The following is a 23578-nucleotide window of genomic DNA, read 5'->3' as shown; positions in this document are numbered from 1 at the left end:
GGGAATTTTAGTGGGCTCGCACCCTTGAAACCCTAGAATTGGTGGAAATGTGCTGTGTTCTATCGATATCAGCAGTGGACAGGGTTTGAGGACTGAATCTGAGACTCTGTGATGCCGTTTCATACAGTGGAATAGCGGATTGTAGCCAAGAGCCATAGTTTACCTGAAAATTTTAATTTTGGCAAGTTTTCCTCCCACTCGGTCGTTCATAAAGGATTGTATTGAACTTGTAAACCTACTATCCTTGGTTCAACAAAGTTAACAGGACTCCCGGTGTCCGCTTCTAACAGTCTAGATATTTGTGGTTTGGTCTTTAAACCATACTTGGAAGCCTATTATCCTTGGTTCAACAAAATTAACTGGACTCCCGTTGTCGACTTCTAACAGTCTATATGTTTGTGGTTTGGTCTTTAAACCATACTTGGTCTTGTTAATTAATTCTTGCTCATTGCTTCCGCAGCACAATGTGGTCCATGATGCAGGAAATCTATCGAGCACAATATGGTCTGTGGATCATTTGGATGCCTTATCTTCATGGTTTTATCAGGAGTTATCATCCAAATGATAGGTTCTAAGACGGATCTTCGGACTTCATAGATCACTGCTTTAGATGGATCTGGTTTTTCTCTAGTTTCATTTGCTAACGGATCTCAGTATTCCAAATCCAACCCCCTATGCACTGCATCCATCCACATTTGTCTGAAGGTGAAGATTGATCTTACATGAACGTTTTATTCAATCGATATCATCATATTGATTTCTTGACACGCCAATGGCTTATGCGGATGACTGCACAGGAGGCTCCTAGGTATCGAGACTCTGACATCCGGAAAGTTGCATATTTTATGTCAGCCATCTTATCTCCTTGAGAATGCCGAGAGATATGTTTACCATTTTCATTAGGCAAATCAGACTAACTTCAGGATTTGATAATACATGGTTTTTTTTTTGTGTGTAAATATGAGATTGGGTAGTATAAATTCCATATAAGGTTTGAATATGGCATAACTCGTAGCACATTTTAATCATTTTGAAAATAAGAGATGGTCAATTATAGCAGTCAAAAAGTTGCTTATCATAAGATGAATTACGAAGCCACATCACATTAATCTGCAGCAGGATATCTAGGTTTCTCACCCATTAGCTCCTCTCCATCACCATAATTTGCATGCCAATTTTCCAGTGGTCCTGAAAGTAATATGGAGCAGTTTAAGACCTTGACTCTGTCCAGATACCGTCAACCCTTTTGGCTAGTTGCCAGTTTTACTCAAATCAGTCATTTGGTAGCAGGGAAGACCATTCTCCTGGAAGATTCAGACCAGATCTCCATCCGCAGCCAGTTGAACAGCTGAGCAGTGAATCTGTGTACTATTATGTGTTACTAATTTTATTTGTTTCAGTTTCAAATACAAGTAATGTGATCAGAGACTTACAGAGAATGAATAAAAAAATAATGAAAAGTAATGCTGGTACGTGGTACAATACATGGAAAATTCTGGACTGACTCCTATGCTTTTCTCAGTTTGGCTATGAAATACGACTCCAGCAAACCATGGAATGATTGATAACTTGCTGCATTATAATTTTCCCAACTCAAATCTGCTCAGGGAAAACTTTCTCCAAGAAACTAATGAAACGTTTGGAATACAGCTTAGGTTCAACTGTGGAGATGGACAGGGGATCAAACTTCAGTGATTTATAGGCATGCTCAATTTTCTTAGTCATGTCATACTCCTGCAATATATCTATAATTCCAAGATAGAGAACGACATCATAGACCTCAAAGTGATCGATTTCTGCTGAATCGGGGACTTCATTGTGAAGAAGCTTCCTATGAGCTTGAGCTGGCATGTTAACTCCTAACTGCACCCTCAACCTGTAAAAATCAGCAGACAACATTCCCGAAATGACAATTCCTAGGTGATGAGTAGTTGTGAGAATATGAATTCACAAGCACATTTGAGGAATAGAAATTTAGAGATAAACAAGTGATCCAAGAAGCGCTTCACTTTAACAAAATGTTTAACAGATCATGTTGAAATGCATGATATACAAACTCTTTACCACAATTTCAGTTACTGCATGGCCCACTCAAGTGCAAGTCACATAACAGGATGGCTATTAGATCCTCGACTAGTGCCATTCTTGTGAATGCCATCTTATGAATGATCTATGCAGCTTCTCATATGCTTAGAATATTTTGAGGCGATTGGAACATTTTTTCTAGCAGTACCTCCTCAAGAAAGTTTTGTATATCTACACACCTTTATTAGCACCTCAAGAAAGTTTCGTATATCTACGCAAGTTTATCAGCAACCATCTAGTTTTGCAAGTTGAAATTCCTCTTTCCAACTTTCAGTGGCCCCCAAAAAGTTCACGAGAGCCTGATGACAAAGATAACTAGACTGATAAACCCAGGTGTTGGAAGTAAAGAATAAAGGGTCTCAAGTTAAGGATGAAAAACTATCAAACTAGGCCATGTCCTTTTAAAAGGAATGTAGTAAAAACTGCTATTATCAGGGGAGGAGACATTACGTTACAAGTTGCCACATGGAACTACCGGGACTGGGAATTTAAAGTGAAAATGTTATAAAATACATGGAGGACGAGTTCCTAAATATTATAAAACCTTAGTTCAAGTGCATTTTGAGATGTCGAGATCCAATAATGCACTATCATAGTTGTATATAGAACCATGCATGCTAACCCTAATAGTTCCATCTATTCATGCTAACTTGGTGAATAGGTAAATAGTACCATACATTATGATCTTATAAACACTTCATATATCATGAAGCATGACTAATGGTGTAAATATTTGATTTTTAATAGCCAATCTTTAGATTTTTCATTGTGGGTGAGCCTTGGCATGATGGTAAGATTTCTCCACTGTGATTTGGATGTCATGGATTCAAAACATGGAGACCACCTCTGCGCAAGCGGGGGTAAGGCTGCTACATCCGACCCTTCCCAAATTCTGCAATGGGCTGCCCCTTTTTTATGATCTTTAGATTTTGCATCGACAGACTTCAGGCCAGATCTTATCAGCAGGAGTTTTGATCAACTCTGCATGCTTATAGGTGTGTGTAGGGCCTACATTCTGATCAGACACGCATTTCCAAGCTTTTCCTCCAAGCACTTTCTATACTTTTAAGCTTATATCTAAGACTCTTGTGTTGGATCCTCATCATTGATTCTGACATTCACCACTTCAACACATAAATCAATGATCAACTGCATGACCAATAACATAAGTTCCTTACCCGAACAGCTTTATTAATTTTCAGGATAGCAAACCCCAGTTAGCTAACCCTAACTCTAACCAGCCTTCCCACTTTCCCTTCTCTCAGTAGTAAAAAGTGGTGTTTGGTTGAAGTTTGGGGTTGGTGGGATAAGGTGAGAAAAATTTGTGATTAAGTAAAAGAAAGAGAGAGAGAACACCACAGGTTAACTTTAAGACATCTTTTTGGCGGTCACAGCTTGACATGGTTATCTGACTTTTTGCATATTGACCGATAACTTGAACCCCTTGAAAAGAAACTTGTTTAGTGGATTAGCAGGGCTATCCCTAACATTAATGGATCATTCTCTGGTCCATACAGTATGAGTTTAGTTTTGTTTGGTTTGGATTGCCATGTTTCTTATTGCTTCTTCATCATAGGGCTTGAACAAAATCTAGTTTGATGATTCTAGAAATATTAATGACGTCGTTTGTGTCAAAGTCTTGCATGAAATCTCAACTCACAGTCTCTTTGCAAAAAACAATTCTATACAGCATGCAATTGAGTAGGCATTGCTCACAATATTTTCATTCAATTCTCTGATTTAGTTCAAGTTTCCTATGTTGTCAATAGACCGTAAATCTGCAATTAACATCATAGTGCTAGCTTTTGTATTTATTTTGGTGGTTCTTAATAATTCTTTAAGACTAAGAAGGAAAATAACTTCTCTCCCTTCAGCATGGAAGTTAACCACCACTAAGACTTACACCACCATTTTGATCATTTGCCTAAAACACCCTTTAGTAACATGTGCACTCTTTGCAATTTTGCATCAACCCTAGCTGGTTGGAAACATTGAATTGTTACCTGAATTAACTACGAATGGCATCCTGACACTAAGGACATTGTCATAAGTTATTGATTTATCTACTCTGCATGTTATTTTTCATAGTTAGTCAAAGAATGGTGTACAATCGGCGGTATGAAGGAAGAAGGCAAGGGAAAGGGGCATTCATTGCATAACTTTCCTATTATATACTGCTAAAAATGATTTTTCTATAACATCTTTATATGTTGGCTTGTGCTTGAGCTGCAGCAAGATAGTTTAGGATGAACAAATAATGAAACATAAACTACTTGTAACATCTCTATTGCTTTACATAGCTAATATATTATTAGAACAAGAAAAATGGGAAATGATAGCTACCTTCCTGTGCCAGGCAAAATAAGATCAACCTCCTCATCACCAACTGCAGATGCCCTTAATGTGCTGCCTCTAATGTGTGAACCGGGCATGGTACTCACAGAACCTGGTTCATGAGCAACCAAAAGCAAACCCTTTGGTGGAACTGTGACCTCATCTTGCGATGGTTCATCAGCTGGAATAGAGTAAGAATAGTTGGAGCACTAAGTAGCAAGAAAAATCTAAGCAATAGGTGAGCAAAACTGAGTCAACTACCCAATGATTTATTGGTAATTTTAAATGTACAAAATTACAAGTATCAGACTAAGGTCTCAAGAATTAAATATTTGGTTCCTCCCACAGAATTTATTAGAATCTCTTAGCATTGGATGCTGTTGAAGAGCACCAATAAATCTCTTTAACAGGAAAATGATGTATGTTAAGCTGAATAGTGCTGACTTCTCTGGTCTAGCTTTCAAACTGAGATTCACATTTCAAATTATCTGTTACAGATCAAACAGTTCAGAGACAATCAAGGTTCATATAAATCTATTTTTAAGAAAGTAAAAAAGTACCCATCTCTTGAAAAGACAACGAGCACCAATATATGGATCTTGAAAACTAAGTTTTGGGGGACAATTTTAGTCCTATACAATAGATCAGTTTTGTGTAGGGGACTCTTCTGCAGGTCCTATTGCTTTTGGACCTGACAATTAAGTAATCGACCCTTGTACTGTCAGACTGTAACTTGACCAAAGAGACACCTAATTAGATGTGTGATAGCCATTTTTTGCCTACTTAGGGCATGTTTGGATGATTGGGCTGAAAAAAAAGACTTGCTGTGGTCTTTTTTTTCTCCCTATGGGATTTAGGCCGGCCCACTACAAAGCTATTTTTGGGTATTTATAAATATAGGCCTAGCGCAGTATGTAATCCTAAGATTTTGCTGGTTGTCCCAATCCACGAATCCAATAGGATTTTCGGCCCAATCACCCAAACAGGCCCTTAAAGTGGATACCCTAATTGTACAAGGAAAAAAAATGATGCATGGCACATTCTTAGTTCTTGCTTTCTCCTTCTCTTCTTTTGTCCTTGTGATCTCTTCCTCTTTTGTCAAATCTTGTCCTTCTTCCATCTAAAATCACTTAAGGGTATGCAGAAATTGTATTTGAGATACCATAAGGAGACTTAAAGTTGATATACTGTACCATAGTAAGTTAGAATGATCTCTTTGATGATATGACCATTAGTTTCTCTTCTGCATCTTCTTTTGACTTCATTTTAGTTTTCCTTTTCCTAAACTTCTTGATTTTTCAATTGTGAACAAAGAGAACAAAATTAATATCTGCTCAGTTAGTAGAGTGTGTGGATCAATATCTTGAGTCTAAGGATCATTTATTTTAATTCTAGATCATCTATAGTATTTGAACTAACATTTTTCCTTCTCCATCTTTATCTCTTCGCTCACCTTCTGTATTTATGCAGTTATGAGCAAATCATCCAAGAGAAGAATATCAAAGTCAAATAGTGAAAGCTACACAATATTGACAGTATTGCTAAGCATCGAGGTTTGAAACAACAATTTCTTTGAGCACTCCTTAAAGACCAGTGGATTCATGGAGCAAAGAAATATTACTTTGGCGGACTCATAGACAGCTTCCATGCAGTTGCACCAATTTTTCAGTATAAATTAGCAAAGTGACACATCATAACTTGAACAAATACATTACAACAATCAAGATTATAATACATATTAAAATAATGAAAGATGTGGGCCTCTGATAAGTTCCAAGGAGGGCTTTGCAGCAATAACAGAAGCATTGGCCATTGTGTTATGAGCCAATTGCTAAAAATTCCTTTGAGATTCTTTCTTTTTTTCATTGACCATGAAATATAATTAAAGGTTACCTTGAGTTTATTATATCAGTAGGATTAGTTTTCATTTGTAAAATCAGTTAGGATTTGATTTATGTATCTTGGGATTTAAGCCACCACTAAGGCCTATTTTAGCCAGAGTAAGGTTACCCTAAAGAACTGATTTTGTTCTCTTAGTTGGTTCTGTATCTCCTATTCCATCATTTGTCATCATGAAACTAAGCTTAGGGTGCTCTAAATGCAATCCTTCACTTTGGGATTGTGCCAATTTACATTTTACTAAATTGCTTCTTTAATAGTGACTTTGTGTGTATGAATTAATATTATCTAGCATGCTTGCTTCTGCCCCATATTAATCACCTTCACAGGATTCCCCTTGTACGCTTTGAAAAAACTACAACCTAAGATTATCTATACAAACATCTGATGATCATACCAACTTTATCTTGAATGTCTATTAAATCATGCAATTACATAAACATATACACACATAATGTAAGGTTAAACCTGAGAAATGATGTTACTTGAATTAGTTAAGTAGGAAGAAAATGCCTGGTCTGCATGTTTTTACACTTTTTTACATGCTGACATGGCAGCACATGAAAAGAAATTTTCAGTATAGCTTTCTGAAGTTTCAAAACTGCTTCCAATGATGTGCTTCCAGGTCAGCATGTGAATATTATGCATAGGAATAGCATTGTGTTCTGAACAATGAATGAATCCCACTAAATCTGAAAAATGGGCATCAAACAAAAGCAAAAATAAGGACAGTTTCAGTGGTGACTGCTTTGTTTGAATCGGGCATAAGAGCCACAACAAAAAAAAATTAGAAATGAGATACCTACAGTTGTTGGCTTGTGAGCTTGAACTGTTTTGAAGTGTATGTTGACATTCCAAGAGAGCCTTCAAATGTTCAGGAGCCCTAAAATGCAGCCCCAACAGCATGCTATAATCAATTATACATTGTGATTCTAGGAACATGCAGTCTAGAGAGATTTGTCTGCAAAAGGGGGGAAATATTTTGCCTAAGAAAAAAGGTCATTTGTATTATAAATGAAAAATAACAAGTTACAAGAATACATAATCATAACCCCAGTAACATTAAAAGTATCCATTCACAACTTCGGCATTTTGCGAAATCCATGAGGAACTGGAGTTAGCAAGTTGTCAGATATCAGTAGTGGACAGATAGAACATGTTAAAACTACCAAAACAAGACTTATCTTAAACAAGTTTTTAAGATCTCATATAACAAACTTTTACTTCTAATTGGCTCACTCAAGTTACTGCTTGTTGTACAGACCAAGAGTCCCAAGTACAAATCCATATTGCATCAACTGATAAAAATAGTGCCAGAAGGCTTTTGGCACGATAAAGGGTGCTATGTTATGTTTGTGCCAGTTTGTATCAATGTGTATTGTTCTGCTGATGCATATTTGATCATATCCTACTACCCATTCTGAATGGTCATATGCCTACTACAGATGGTTTGGAACTCTTGCCACAATTTACAATTATGTAAGCTTCAGATAACACTACCAGTAATACAAGCTTTCGCATTACCCACCATACACAAAAATCCACCATATTTAGCTAAAGTGCAACCATAATTACATCTTCCCCATGTAGTATTTATCATGAATTTTGATATTATTTGTATATATTAATCTGAAAACATGACTGTGTAGTTGAAATTATGGAATATGTTTAATGAATGACAATGCACACAGATATCAAGGATAATTTATGATTCTGGAATTCTACATACTACCTAATTACTATGTTTATATGCCTTAAAGAAATGTTCTTTACACCATTACAAAGTAGCTGAAGTTGCTCGATGTTTTAAAAAGAAAAAAAGGAATAAATTTGCATGTCTTAGCATGCCAATTCAAATTAAAGACATACGCATGTCTCTGTGCAAGTGTGCGTGCCCTGGGCAGTCGTGAGGGAAGGATACAGCTTTTACAAAGATCACAAAAATGAATAATAGGATATGCACCTGCTAACAAGTTGGTGAAGGAGGAAGTTTCAAATAATCATCCTTTTAATTTTGGTCGTACCATGTAGGCATACAAGAAAGTAACTATGTTTTATCCCTTGGACCTCTTAGAAAACTTTTGTTGGGAGTCTAAAGTTTATTTCCACTTCTGGAAGTATATTACAAACATAGATAAAATGACACCATCAAATCCACCTAAGAATCAATAGTCACAGAACTAGGGTCTCACTAGGAGTCTCCAACAAAAGGAGTTGGCTTGTAGTTTTAGTCTATAGTTATGAATGAAACAAAGGCTTGATAGATGTGCTGATAAAGTCAAAGTGGAAATTTAAATAAAAGATTACCACGTTAAGATGAAAAGAAAGGAATGAAACAAAGTATATATACTATAAAAAATAAAAGGTGACAAGGAGTAAAACTAGAGTTGAACGCACTTGAGGACGAAGAAGTGGATGTTACATGCACACATACGTGGAGAGTGGATTCAGATAGATATCCTAGTCTAATTTGGCAAGATGGGAAAAAATAAAGATATGTAGGGAAGTATACTATTTAATGCCATGTTACTCTTTAACATTTTAGGTCTTTTAAGTGATCATATTAGGAATGAAGGGCTTTGTGACTAGGTCTAGATGGAAGCCCCATAAGGGTAGATTTTTCATCTGAGTGAAGACAATAACCAAGATTTTCCTGTCACAGAATTACACTAGCACTTAGTAATTGACAAGTAATCAATATTAAAAAGGAACATTTACATGCCTACCAATGAATTCTATTAAAATAATGATACATCATATCATCCAACTTGAATGATCCTGTTGACAACCACACATCATTGCTGTCATCAACATCCGAATCCTTTCCCAATCAAATATGTGATCGACTACATAGCATAACACTAAACTAAGAAGGTCCCATGAGATTGAACAAATTTATGACTGGCTGGTTGGAGTAGCATATGCAATGAATGAAAAATAAAAATGAGATTTTTATATAAGAATATTGTCATGAAACTAAATTCGCATACAAATAGTCCACTTTTTAAATGAAGGTCACATGCTTTGGTACTGACCACCTTTTACTTGCATATAGTGCAAAACAATGCAACAAACAGGGGGAGGTGATAATGTGAAAATCCAGTTATGCTCTTTCCTTGACTCTCTTTTTCATTCTCTCCTCTCCCTCCCTTCTTCACTCTTTCTTGTCCCCCTCTCTAATGCACCCTTCATGCTCTCTCCTCCCTTTGCCTCTCCCCTCCCTTTGCATAAGTGATGATAGGCCAAAGTAGATGCAAGTATGGTTGGCATTAGCAAAAATAGGCCTTGCAGCCACATCAACATCCTTATGAGCTAGGTTTGCGAGTGTAAGCACTGCCTTTTTTTAAATAAAGCTGATGTGTTTGACACAAGGTTTTAATTACCGGCCTGTATCGAATGTACGATCCATAGTTGCATACTATACCTACTTGATACAGTATAAGTATGGTATGAATGCTTAGTATGCCTCTATACTGATATATATAGTATAGATGCCATGCCAACTCTAGCCACATACTCTATCAAACTAGTAAGATGGGTACTGGGCCTAATATCAAGGCTCAAAATCTTGGTTTTGGCACATATAGACTTGTTGATATGTACTGACATGATTTATTCAAGATAAACTCAGAAGTCTAGGTAACACAACACAATGATAAAACCAAATAAGTTGGCTCCTATAAAGAGTATATAACTAAAGAGGTTGTGATGATGAGATCGGATCAAGTTTTTGTTGTAGTTTGAGAGGGTTGAAGAAGATTTAAGAAAAGCCAGGGGGAAGTTGAAGCTGTCACTTGAACCTATAGACCCAAGCCCACCTTGAGACGCAATCCACATCCTAGACTTTTGGGTTGCATATGGGTTCCAGGGTTGACCAAGAAATAACATACCCAACTCAACCGGCCCAACGGCTTAGCTAGTGTCAGTTTTATAGAAAATACAGATTATATTATTTTATCTTTATACTTTTGATTTCTTTTATAAAATATATATTTAAAAATCTTCAATTTGCCCCTTAGCTCTTTATGTTGCCTTCCATCTAAAACCCCTATGATCACCATGCCACCCCTGACCATAGGCAATTTATCCTATTTCCTCTTTTTCACAAGTGGACTTTCGGACTCGATCCAGCATCCGATCCATACTTGATCAATATCGGACCCATAGACTTGATGTGTCTTACAATTTCATAGGCAACTCGACCTAGAACCAACCTGATTGATGGACAATAGGGTTTGAGTCAAAATTTTGCGATTGTGAGATCTATAAGGCCTATGGGAAGGGTATAGATCAAGGTTCGCGGAACCGATATTAGGGGTCATATCGATCGGCGCCAGTTCAGTATAGTACCAGTATGTACTGTATCGAGCTGAGACATACCAGAAACTCGAGAAAGGGAGAGAGACAAAGAGAGAGAAAGAGAGAGAGGTGCACCGATACCCTAACCCTAGCTGGCATTGTCTTTGTGGAGCCATCATCACGTCATTGTTGTCATCACAAAGCATCAAGAGAGGGAAGAGGGAAGAGGAAGTTTTGGAGAGGAGAATCGAGAGAGGGAGAGACAGAGAGGAGAATCAAGAAATTCGAAGAGAAGGAAAGGGGAGAAGAATCGAGAGGGAAGGAGAGTAACGAAAGCCAGGAGAGGTTTGGTACCCGACCTGCTTAGTTTCGGGCAATTTGATGATCTTTGGTATAGAATATGTATAGATACAATTGAGGTCTACATCCTAAATAGGTCCATGTGTGAAAAAATAGGAGTGAGAGAAAGAGATGATAGTGCGCAATGGCCAAAGTTGGATGATGGTGATGGAGCCTATAAGTAATGATAATGATGCAATGGACTAAACGGAGGTGGTGGGAGATTAATTTAAGATTTTTTTAGTATACTCTAAATAAAGGCTAGAGATAAGAGTAAAATTATATAATTTGTATACTTGTCAATTTTCATCCTATGAGAAAAAAAAGAGAGAGATGATAGTGTACAATGGCTAAAGGTAGATGTTGGTGATGGAACCTGTAAAAAATGATGATGCTGGACTAAAGGGAGGAAGCGGGAGACAAATTTAAATAAAAACTAGAGATATAAGCATAAATATAATTTTTATAATTTCTATTATATAATATATATATTTATATTATTACTAGGTAAATTGCCATATTCGAGTCGAATCAGGAACAATTTTGCAAGACCTGTACCTAAAATTGTTTACATGCCTATCTAGGGAACCATACCCAACTTGAAAATCCATGGGTTTGGATCCAATATGGGTAGGTCTAGTAGGTCCAGGTTGGGTCCAAGCCGACAACTTTGAATGACAGCCCTAGTTTGCTATGTCTACAGTATTCATCAAAAAGTAATGCTCGTCAAACTTTACACTAAATATGTACTTCATATCTTTCTTGAACATGGAGGATGGCATAACTATAAATTATACAATTGTTTCACTAATTTAATCTAGCATTTGATAAGTTACAAGCTAATAAGTTTCTAGTACTAGAAGTTGATCAAACATTTGGCATTTTGCAAACTATATAACATGAAAATAGCTGACCTAAAAAGCGAATCACGCCATGACCTCTCCAAATGGAAAACATATGACAGATCAAGATCCTTTAAAGTCGTGTTTTCATTTATGTTATGCTTGCTTGTTGACCTTCCTTGGGATGAACCTTTCAAGTCATATCGACGATGAATGTGCAACCCCGTGCAAAACATATTTCCCATCACAACAAACCGGACCTGCAAAGATTAAGTAAAAACATTGGCAAGAGCATGTCCAAGTTAGGAAGCATATTAGAAAATATAGGATAAATACCTTCCGTACACCTTTTATTGTTATTGTATGAAGACCAAAAAATTTTGTTATCAGGGTATTATCATAAATTCCGACATGATTATAATATTTGGGAAGCATCTTCAACAAAATCTGCAACAACAAAACTACATTTTAAGTAACTTTCCCAATATGAGGGTACAAATGCAATTCCAATATAAAATCTATTAAATTTACCATTTTAAGATAAAAAATAATTAATTTCAATTACAAAGTTGACAGATTACCGCAACCTAAATTGTACTTTGATTCTTATGAAAAATTGAGATGCTAGAAGTCACACTGCCCCTACGTTGCTGGTATTATCCCATTGTCCTAGTGTGCCACCACCAATTGCCCCCCTTTCCTTTTCTTCTCTACACCCTCTCTTTTACTATTCCTTTCTCCTCAGCTGGCTGACCCGTGGGCAGGTTTAAGTCCGACAAGTCTCACACACTGATGGGTTCAATTCAGTCAGAGGGCTAATCTACATTAATAGTAAAAGTCAAACAAAGCTGAGTCTATCTCTTCCACCCCTTGCCACCACTAACTAATCCCTAGGGGTTCCTCAATTTTCATTGTTTCATACCATAGGTAACTTGAGGATCTACTTCATCTTTCACCACTCATCCCTCAACTAAAACTCTAACCCTAAGATCATGAAGTTCAAATTTTTGATGACTCTATATCTGGTCTACATCCACAAAAATGTAGCACTTCGGTCTTTCCAGCTCCTTGCCTAGTTTTCTTCAAGAACATTTAATTCTGTTGCAATCCTAATACAAAGAAGCTGCCAAGATGCTTAAGAAGCAGCCTAGCTGCATCAACATTGTCTTTTGACATGCATAAGCGTAGGGGCTTCCTCCTAAGCCTAAACAGACCTCCATCATTGAGAAGCCTAACACATTTTCTGTTTTTCAATATTTTTGTTTCTACTTGAATTTAATTATAGTCCATGACATAAACACTTCAGTTGTAATTGTGACTTAGTTTTCCTTGGCATTTTTTTCTTGGAGGTAAAGCTTGATCTAGCCCAAAGATCCTCCCCAAATTCAAGGTCTTTTTTGAAGAAGAACATGGTCACATGCACAAGTGCATCCATATGTGAACATGTTTGATATAGTAATTTTCTGTTCCAGACCACTTATAACCCTGAATGCCTAGTCAATGAGCATTTGACTCCCAAAACAGCTCAAATTGCACTATGGCCATCATCCTGTTTTAAAGCTCATTGCATGTATCCTAATCCCTAGTCAGCATTTTGTATCCCTCCTAGACATCCTCTCACCTTGTTTTTCTTTTTTGTATTTTTCCTTTTTTAAGGCACATGCATTCGAGGCACTAAATCAATTAGGCATTGAGCCCTCAAGAGTTCCAAGGTGGGTTAGCATAGATTTGGCTTTCCTCAGACAGATTGGGAATGGTGTTCCTTTCTTATATATAATAGAAAGCATGGTTCGTTGTACCGGCCCAAATCGAACGGTACAAGGCATAATATACCGTACCGTATCGGTTTGGTACTGATACCAGTATAGGTGGCGTACTGACACTCAGTACGCCAAAAAAAAAGCATATCATACCGTACCGTACCAACACTATACTAGTGTGGCACTGGTACCGAGACGGCAAACCTTGATAGAAAGTTTTATCGTGCATGCCGGGCATCAAGCAAGCAGAACTATAACCTACTTTTGCATACAATTTGTGTATTATCTATGTTTGAGCCATAAATTATAGGTAGTAAATCCGATCCTTATTTTTGATCCTGTGATAATGCATTTGGGTACTACTGGATAACGAATACTTGAGATAATTTATGGAAAAGGGATTGAGAAACTTGCAATAACTTGTAAGTCATTTATAGGAAATGTAATGTACCCTCCAACAAATTAACCCATGCACACTACTAGCAGAAACCGAATAAAGTTGGGAAGGTCATGGTAATCATCTTGCAACCTTTCAAATAAAAAACATTTGGCTAACCATTGCTATGTCCTTTGTTTAGAGTGAAATATGAATACAGTTAGCATTTTACAAAAAATTTAAGAAACATAAACAGCAACACGAGCAGAATATGTAGCACATGGGAAAAAAGAGAATTATTGAATTTATCAACTGTAATGACAATCAGACTTACAATCTTCATAATTATGCGAGTTAACATGTGCATTTCTTTGCGATAAACATATCATATAATCATCTATGAGGAAATAAAAAAGAGCAACACATATAGTGCAAGATTAGTTTGCCACCATGCTACCCTTATACCTAGCTCTACTTTTCAAAGAAAATTTGACAAATGAAAACAAAATAATAATTGAACGGTATGTAAAAAGGAAGTCTTCTAGGCTACTGTTTTTGAGATTAAGTAGGAATATGAGGGTAAGAGGATTGAAATGTCATACATGGTGAAATAATTTTCAGGTTAACAAGAAAACGATACTTCAATAATCAATTAACATCTAACTGATGAATCAAAACTCCAGCAATAAAGGGATTTCCATAGAAGTCAAACCTTAAGTTCATATTTTCTTAGAGTCTTGATTACAAATCTTTCATCTTGTGAAAGATAAAATATGCTGCCACTTTTCCCAGGAGAAGAAAGCTCCTTCAGATCGTCACCCCCACATATGGACATCATGTAGTCTGCAGCATCTATCTTAAACATTTCCCGAAGATTCCTGAAAAATATTCTTCATTTATTTAATCTTGAGTTTATTCCAGCAAAGATAGTAAGTGGCCTATCAAGAAATCAAGATCAATAAATTATGGCCAAGCCAAGTGGTTGTTATTAACATAAAGTGGTAAAGTGGCAACTATGCATCTTTAGAAAGAGATGTGTTCCCCACTCCATTCTTCATACTTCATGAAACCAATCATTTAATTATTTCTGCAGCATTTTCATATTAAGGAAAAAAAAACCCGAGACATGTAAGATTGTGCTCATTAGATAACCACCAGCAACAAGCCTCAAATGACAAAGGACTACAATATGCAACAAGAATCTCATTTAGCAAGAGAGTATTTATATGCTCATGTTTGAAAGTTCCTCTATGACTATAATTCTATGAGATGAATTATATACTTCAAGCATTGCAAAAGAATCAAATCATGATTTATATGATCATGGTAGTAATTGGTAGAATCAAAGTCTGCCGTGCCGGTACCGCCCTGAACCGGTACCGGATCAGCGTGGAATCCAGTACCGGGAGCTTATCGTTAGAGAATCGGTTTGAGACCGGTACGGGCTAGTATGGGACCGATATGTGGAACCCCAAAACTCGGCCATTCAACGAGACCGGTACGGGGCCGGTACGGACCGGTACTGGTCCGATACCGCCCGCCACCAGTACGCCGACCGGTACCGGTACGGCGGACCTTAGATAGAATATTCAAGTGCCAAAAAACTTTGTCTTCCCCGTTTAGGCTAATTGAGAGCAAAACAAAAAAAAAGAACATGATGATGATGATGATGATGATGATGAGAGCATTTATATGTTCACGTTCAAAAGTTCCTCCATGACTAATTCTACGAGATGAATTATATACTTTAACATTGCAAAAGAATCAAATTATGATTTATATGAGCATTGTAGCAATTAGTAGACCAAATGACTTTGTCTTTCCTATTCAGGATAATTAAGAGCTAAAAAATGATGATGATGATGATGATATAATTGCTTGGCCCTACGATGTACACAAAGGAGAGAAAATGTTAAATCCAACTTGCAGTGGGTGTTCAATTACCTGAATTCCAGATGGTAATTAAGGAATAAGACAGATAAAGAATTACCTAAAAACCATTGGACAATAGTCCTTCCAGAAGAAATCAATGGAGTGATGTGGAGGTGTGAACTGGGAACCCTTGCTAGGGAAGTACATCTGTATTCTAGCTCTTGGTCCAAAATCGGAGGAACGAACTTCACGCATAGGCACAGGTGTGATTTTTCCGACTGTATACCTGTCAACTTTAAATTCAGACCTTTGACATATTTTTTTGGAAATTGCGCAACAATTTATTACAAACAGAAAACCCAAATGCAAACTGTATATATTAGAAAAATAAATAAAAGGGTAAAGGTAGTCCATGGAACATTATTGGTTAAGAATATCTATTTCACAAAAGATAATAGAATATGGAAGCTCTTTTTTTTAATGTGTAACTGAACAGATTTTTCATTTCCACCATATAAACTAAGTAAAAGATCGAACAAGAACATCAATTAAGTTTTCTTTGATTTTCATTTCTCAAAAACTAAATTTAAACTTTGACTATCTACATCAAGTTTACAGCCTCATGATTACATTGTCATAAGCGGCAACAACGGCACATTCCAAACATAATAATCCACCAAATCAAGATCAAAATTGAAACTAACATTGCAGGATTTTCAAGGAAGACTTTTATTTGATCATGATAAGACAGGCTTTAAATGCTACACAGCGGATGCAGAAGAAAAAAGGAATTTTCTTAGTTTGTGTTGTATCTGATATTATATTTTACAACCTCCATTAGGATATCTTCTCTTTCTTATTTTGCATAAATTTAAGAAGATAAGTGCTTTCCTCATCAAGACTCTTCTGTTATAGACATTATACAAATCAAACCATCTGCAATACAGGAAAGTAATTTTTTCTGCCAATCTAGTTTATGTCAGAGGGCTTATGATTAGGCATCTAATATAGAGATTCTTGCTAAGCAGACTATTTGCAAATATCAAGATTATAAAGCCAGGAGCAAGGTATTTTATAAATTGAGGGTACATAATTCTGCACTAATTCTGCACTCTGGCCCTGCAATCCCCATGCTTTCTTCCTCACTCTCTCTTCTCCCCTCTCTACCTCCTCTAAATCCAACTGAAAGAATCATGAACCAGACCTTGAGACTTTTTTCTTTTTTCTTTCCCCAAACTGAACCCTGTTTGATGATCTTGAAGAACCTAAAGCAGTAGGCAGCTTTTTCTTCCCTCCAAAACAAAATTGGAAAACTCAGTTAGTTGATCTCTAATGTGGCTCAAGCCGAGTCATTTTCCAATGCTAGAGAGTCAAAATACTTGGTTAAATTAAGAGAAACATGTCTTGGAGGAATCTACTTGAGTCTAACTTGACTTAGATAACTTGGCGAGTCAAAAATACACACACAGACAGCAGGGGTGTTATCGGGTTGGATTGGTACTTGGTCCAGGTAGAATTAAGTTGGATCTAGGTTGGATCAAGTACAGATAGGTCTAGGTTGGATTAGAACTGGGTCCAGGTCTTAAGCAAGGATTATTTGGAAAGTTTAATTATCTTCATGCCCTCAAAACTTACTCACTAATAACATAGACTTGATATAATTAGTTAATTTTAAGGGAAAAAAACTGCATGGAATTTAAAGTGAAACTATACATTGCATATTGGGTAAACTATCAAGTCCAGATCGGGTCCTGGTTCGGGTCAGGTTGGTTTATAAAAGATCAAACCCTCACTTTACCTTAATATGATCAAATTGGGTCAACTAAGATTATAATAAACCCATACCTGGACCTAAGAAGTTATATGGGTTTTCTTACCTGAAAAAGAAGAAGAAGAAGAAGAAGTTATATGGGTTTACATTTGTTCCATAATCTACACATAGATCAGGTTCATGCCAGTAACAGTTCTTAGTGACAACCCTGGGTCCTCCCCTCCTTTCTAGTGAAATGATGTCTATGCTTGATAGTACAAGCTTTTTTTTTCCATTGACTAAGCAAGTAAAAATGAGTTCAGGATTCATCAAATCAAGTATATACATTTTTTACTACTATTGATTTTTATGTGATTCATAAATGTTAATTCTAATATTATTGTACAAAATAATAACTTATATATATAATTCTAATATACATAGACAGGTGATTTAAGCAGATTTATTACTTGAAATTTCTATTGTTTAAAAATAACAACATACTTAGTGATTCATGTTACTCATCAAGTTAGATTATGGACAATTCATATTCATATTATCATTCTCTAAGGCCTTATTTATTTCGAGGATATTGGAATGGGGTTAATGAGTTGGCTGGAATTCTTTTGGGGAATTAACCAAGGGTTAACTGGGTTAAAGCTGTTCCACCATTTTGGTGGAATAATTTTGACCAAGGTAGCCCAGGAAGACTGGTTAGATAAAACAAATGGTGGCTAAGCAAGTATTCTGAAATATACATTTTGCCCCTCATTCAGCGTGCTCTAACCCTGTGAGCAAAAGTAACAATAGGCTGAATAAGTGGGATAAGAAGGGATAAGAAGCCCTTACTGTGTGGTCACCCAGAATTAAATGGGTCCTAATAGGTTCCAGCTGTGGCCTGAGATTACAATGCAAGATTTGAAAACTGTTGTCAATAAGCCAACATAAATGTAGCATGATAATCAAGTACCAATACACAGTTCATACTGCAAGTATATTGGTGCTTTACAAGCAAATGAGACATGGTTGGTTGTCATATAATCAAGAAAAGATGGAGGATAAGCAAATAGCTGCTCCATTTGTCAAGAAACAGAACCATCTCACTGTTATCATGAAGCTTCTTGAGTAATGTCAGCATCATACTAAATGTTCCAAGCTGCATATGGAAACACTTGTGCTCCAACGCGAGGGGTAGAATCGAACTAGAAAATCATCCTGAGCTTTAGTTTAACAATTTTGATAATTTTGGACCTGCTTTATAGATTTAACAAGCATGTAACAGCTCATATTTGACCAACCCTTAACTATGGTTTAGATAGCTATAATTATTTATTTGAAATTGATAATTTGATATAATGCTCTAAGAGTTGTCTTTTAGAATTCTGGTAGATCTTTTGTTAAGATGTCATGACTAAAGTAATCATTGCAATACTCGATACAGATTGTAAGTTATCTTAACTTAGATTTACTTTACCATATTCTAAATGTTCATGAGTTCAACTCTAGATAAGTGGAATGAAGCTAAAGGTTAAGATTATGATGAGTGAAAATTCACAACATCTTGCCATGCCAAAGGCAGTCTGGTGATATTCACTCAAAAGGAGGACAAAGGAACAGATTTTTTCTTTAAATCAGAAGTTAATTTAAAAATTAGACAGAAAGATCATAAGTAATTGCAGCATAATCAATGCAACTAAGAAATGCAGAGTTGCAAAGTCAAAACAGATAGAAAGTCGGACCTACCACTCTAGCATAAGTGTTTAAGGTGATGCATACCTAATTCCAAGTTGTAAGTTAAGCATCAGATAATAGCTCTTGTGACCTTTGTGAATAGCTTCACCTGGCCCACTTGGTTGTTTTCTTTGAATCTTATGGTGCCATTTTGTTTTGCGTTTTACACCAGAATCAGAACTTCTTGTTCTTTCCATTATTAATATTCCTTGCGCATATTCCCTTTCATAAACCAAAACATTGTCATGCTGGAGCTTATGCTGACCTTCATCAGATGAAGAGGACAATGTGAGGGAACTGTCTTGTGATAAAACGCTACCAGCAGAATCACTAAGATTCCAAATTCCTTCAAATGACACAGGCCTATGGGATATTCGTCCAGAACGACAGAAATAACTACTTGTATTCCATCCATCAAAACTGTATCTTTTCTTATGCAATGGTTTATTCCTGAGTCCTTCAGAACTCATCAGTGAAGCAGGACAAAGACTTTGAGCTCCATCATTACATACCACAGATTCAGAAAACTTCTGCTTAGGTAGTTTGCTTCCAGCTGCATAAAAAATTCCCCGCCCATCCTTTAGGCCCCTACTCCATGTTCCAAAATAATATGCCCCGTCTGCATACTTGTAGTAACCCGAGCCATGCTTTAATCCATCCAACCAAACACCATCAAATAAATCACCATTTTCCCACTTCATAACTCCTCTGCCACTCATTTTTCCAGCTTTCCAGTTTCCAATATAAGTGTTTCTGTTACTCCATGTGTATCTACCAATACCTTCTTGCAATCCTTCCTTCCAAAGACCCTCATAAATACCCGAATTAGGATATGTTTTAGTTCCCATTCCATGCTGTATGTTCATCCTCCAAGACCCTTTGTAAACAGAGCCATCAAGCCCATAAAAAGTGCCAGAACCATGAAGGAAACCTCCACAGATGTCACCTTCATATGTGGCCCCAGATGGCCAGTAAATCCGTCCTCTGCCAGTCATTTTGCTTTTCTCCCATTCTCCCTCATAGAGTGTTCCATCTGACCATATATATTTTCCCGTCCCATGAGGAAATAACCCATCAAAGTTTCCAACATAGACATCACCATTAGGAAGGACCTTCTCACGATGCCTAGTAAATAAGCGACAATCAGGATCTCAACAAAGAATAAGCAATTATAAGCCTATTAAACTCATGTTAATAGACTCTTTTTTGCAGGGAAGGCTACATAATTTGACAAAGAAGCATAAAAAAAATACCGATAAAGCTGCATACATAAGGAAAGATGTGTAAGTTCACCTTTCACTGTCCTCACAGCTCCTCTCTATACCTGTCTTGTCTGGATGCATGATTATTCATAGATGAGATCGAAGCGAGGAAGCAGTTCTTACACTGCCTACATAGGACAGCAACAAACCCAGAATTCCAACAATGAACAACTGCAATTACAAGAACATTGTTCAAATTAAAAATAAACATATAAAGAGGGATAGTCGAAGTTGCATTTCTTAAAGTGTGCATGCAGTAGAGGCTCGTCTATGTTTTTGATTGAACTTTTGTGGAACTCAAAGGAAATTTCTATAAGATGCACATATTGTCTGTCCTGATTGTGGGTATAGGCAGATGTTTGCAGATGGGTTAGGGCTCAGTTTTCAACATGAGCAATTGCACATGTACAGGTGTCCGTTTTGGCCAGCCAACATGACTGTTATTTTTTTTATAAAAAAAAGTTACTCAATTGAACGCTATGGCAATTTAAGTGGCAATTTTATGTGGTAAAGTAAGATAAAGTCCCTTTACCTTTAACCAATTACTAAGAGGACATTTGGATGCATTACCATGGTGTCCTTTTAGTATCCTATAACATTATAGATGGGAAACATATATTTAACCCTTCATCCAATGGAGCATAAGTAGGAGGGTCTGGAGAGGACATTGAAACTGCAATCCCAAGATTTTCTGTATATCATAACCCATTTTTTATTAAGCATGATCTCCTATATATGGTTGTTGTAGCAGATTCCAACTCCAACTCAAAAAGATTATAAGTACCTCCTCCATCATATGATTCAAGCTCACTTCTACATATACAAGATATCTCACAAATATCACAGTTGAGCATTTACACACTTCGTTACCATTAAGGCTCGCCATCTCAGTACCAGACCCCATACCGATACTATCCTGTTACAGTATTGGTACAGACAAGAGGGCGAAGTGCACCGAGTGTTGGTACGGTGCAAAACTACGTACCGGTTCGGTATCGATACAGTACAGTACTTCCAATACGGCAAACCTTGGTTACCATTCTAATTAGGCATAGTTTCTTTCCTCTAGGAGAAATTCTAGACACATGGAGGTTACTATCATCTTGGGACTCCGTCCAGCAATTAAAATAGGGAAAAGAGAATACAATATTCTAATAAAAGCCATTCCAATCTAGAGCATTCTCTTCCAATAAATTATCAGGCTTCTCATTCTCTACAATATTCCCGTTCATATGTTTCATCTCGCCGTTTGCACATTGAAGAAAATGACATGATCCAACAAATTGCTAGAGCTAACAGATCCATCATCATATCCACCGGCAGCCTCACCAACTTCGAACGACTGCAAAAATGTGCCTCGCATTCCAACTATTAATTATTCTCAATACAACTGCTCTAGCATGCATTCACCAAGACATTATCCAACCACAAGCGAAAAGCAATAGCACTGACATATTATAAAAACCGAAGTCTATTAACTACTTAACAAAAGAAAAAAAAAATCATATCCTCCAATCAAACCCTAAAGCATCGATCCCCACACTTCCTTCTCCCAGCAAATGACACACCCACCCATCCTTCATGACGAGGTCCAAGATTCAATTTTTAACCAAATTCCCTAAAATTTATGTATTGATGCTAAATATTCTCCAACTCAAGAACTCACAGAGGCCATCGAATTTAAAAATCCCAAAAGAAATAAAGAGAACGCGCCTGTTTGCAGCCTCGCAGCAGCTCGGAAACAAATCCAACGCCGATCCTTGTGGACACTACCTCCGAGGTAAATCAAAACCTACAATTTTATAAAAAATTAGAAGCATTGAGATTCCTCTAGATAAAGGGATCGAAGTAGATAGCCGTCGCTGTTCCCCGCCAAGAGAAAAAGAATGATTCCCTGAGAAGCAGGGAAGGAGGGAGGGAGAGAGGAAGAAAGGACAGGGTAGTGGCGGTGGAGCTGAGATCACGTCACCGACCAGAGGGAGACCTTTCGGGCTTCAATCGATTCGGATTTAAATACGGCTTTGGCCCGTCTGGTGATCACCACGTCGGATTCCAACTCTCGTTTTCATTTTCCTCCTTCCTTGCAGTAGTTCTGTTCGTTTCAACCACTTCATTCCCCCCTTTTTTTGTCCCCTCTTTCGGTTGGTGCTTCCCCACTATTTCCTCTCTTTCGCTCACCCGACCCCGTTCTCTTGCCCCCCTTTTTATCTTGCCGTAGCCTGATTTCTTTTCTACTATTATTATAGAAAAGTATGCGTTAAACTTTTATCGTTAGTGTGGAGCGAATTGGATGCTCGTGGAGGAGAAGAAAGCTTGTAGTGGGCTCGAGGTAGCAAATCGCGTGGTCAGTGGATTGCTTCATGACGCTTAATGACAAGACTTTGGTGCTTCTCAAATTTCTCCCAACTTGTTTCCCGTTTGGTCGTTCTCAAGCTAGCCGAGACGGAAAAGACACGGGAGAAGTCAAGAAGCAAATCTGGATCAAATTTGCACATGAGGATGCCTTTAGAAATAACCATATATGAAAGTTTATTCTTATTCTCTTGGTTTGCCAGCGGAATATTTGAACATTCTCATATGTGACATAAAAGGTTAAACTAATTTCCCATCAATTCTTTCATGCCACACGGCATGAAAAAAATGTTAAATATCCCTAGTCCTAACAGAGAGAGCACTGGAAAGTCCACAAGGACCCTACTCGTGTACGTGGCAGAGTATAGGATTGACATGTAGCATGAAATCCAATTCGATAGAACGTGTGATGCTAACAACTTACTGACTGCAAGATTTTAAAACAAATTTGCTTGCTAAAATAATGCAGACCCAAATCTAATTCAAAGATAAGATTCTGATGCCCTGATCACTGCCATATTGTTAATTGTGGAGCTGTCAACTCAAACATGCCCTACTTGTAGATTATCTAAGGAGGAGAATGTTCTTTTTTATTTTTTATTAAAAAAAAAGGGGAACAAGATAGATGGCAGGAACTTAGAACTTGATGAGATCTGACGTGCATACATGGACTGTAA

At 37.0% G+C, this 23578-nt stretch overlaps 1 protein-coding gene across 12 annotated transcripts; it reads right to left on the bottom strand.

The window, feature by feature from the left end:
• Window positions 1-966: 966 nt before the first annotated feature.
• LOC103716020 (phosphatidylinositol 4-phosphate 5-kinase 1) lies at window positions 967-23114 on the bottom strand. Of its 12 annotated transcripts, none has more exons than XR_003387357.3 (12): window positions 22263-23114; window positions 20581-20720; window positions 19333-20412; window positions 15925-16092; window positions 14647-14812; window positions 12135-12245; window positions 11871-12058; window positions 7125-7279; window positions 4429-4600; window positions 1780-1876; window positions 1434-1661; window positions 967-1361 (listed from the first exon to the last, which is right to left on the bottom strand). XR_003387357.3 is itself a non-coding variant. In XM_088721941.1 (12 exons), the coding sequence occupies exons 3-12, from the start codon at window positions 20628-20630 to the stop codon at window positions 1578-1580; spliced, it is 2271 nt and encodes a 756-aa protein (XP_088578067.1). In that variant the 5' UTR covers window positions 20631-20720; window positions 22263-22341; window positions 22523-22760; the 3' UTR covers window positions 1357-1577. The 12 variants fall into 12 exon arrangements, 8 of the variants coding, with proteins under 8 accessions (XP_088578067.1, XP_008802077.1, XP_008802075.1 ...); XM_088721941.1 differs by having other exon boundaries at window positions 1357-1661; window positions 22263-22341; window positions 22523-22760; XR_003387356.3 differs by having other exon boundaries at window positions 1434-1876.
• Window positions 23115-23578: the final 464 nt, after the last annotated feature.

Source organism: Phoenix dactylifera, chromosome 5, assembly GCF_051530095.1.
Source record: "Phoenix dactylifera cultivar Ajwa chromosome 5, Ajwa_hap1_PhDact_Kaust_v1.1, whole genome shotgun sequence".
Taxonomy (NCBI): domain Eukaryota; kingdom Viridiplantae; phylum Streptophyta; class Magnoliopsida; order Arecales; family Arecaceae; genus Phoenix; species Phoenix dactylifera.
The sequence above is the reverse complement of the archived record's forward strand: the minus strand, read 5'-3'. Positions and strand labels throughout refer to the sequence as shown.

Bases quoted from the DNA above. Each gene is read 5' to 3' on its own strand.
- LOC103716020 (XM_008803852.4), bottom strand. From the start codon at position 20,630: ATGCATCCAGACAAGACAGGTATAGAGAGGAGCTGTGAGGACAGTGAA. The intron at 16,093-19,332 runs GTATGCATCACC...TAAAGTTGACAG, and splicing joins AACTTACAACTTGGAATTAG to GTATACAGTCGGAAAAATCA. The intron at 12,246-14,646 runs GTTTGACTTCTA...TTGTTGTTGCAG, and splicing joins TAAGAAAATATGAACTTAAG to ATTTTGTTGAAGATGCTTCC.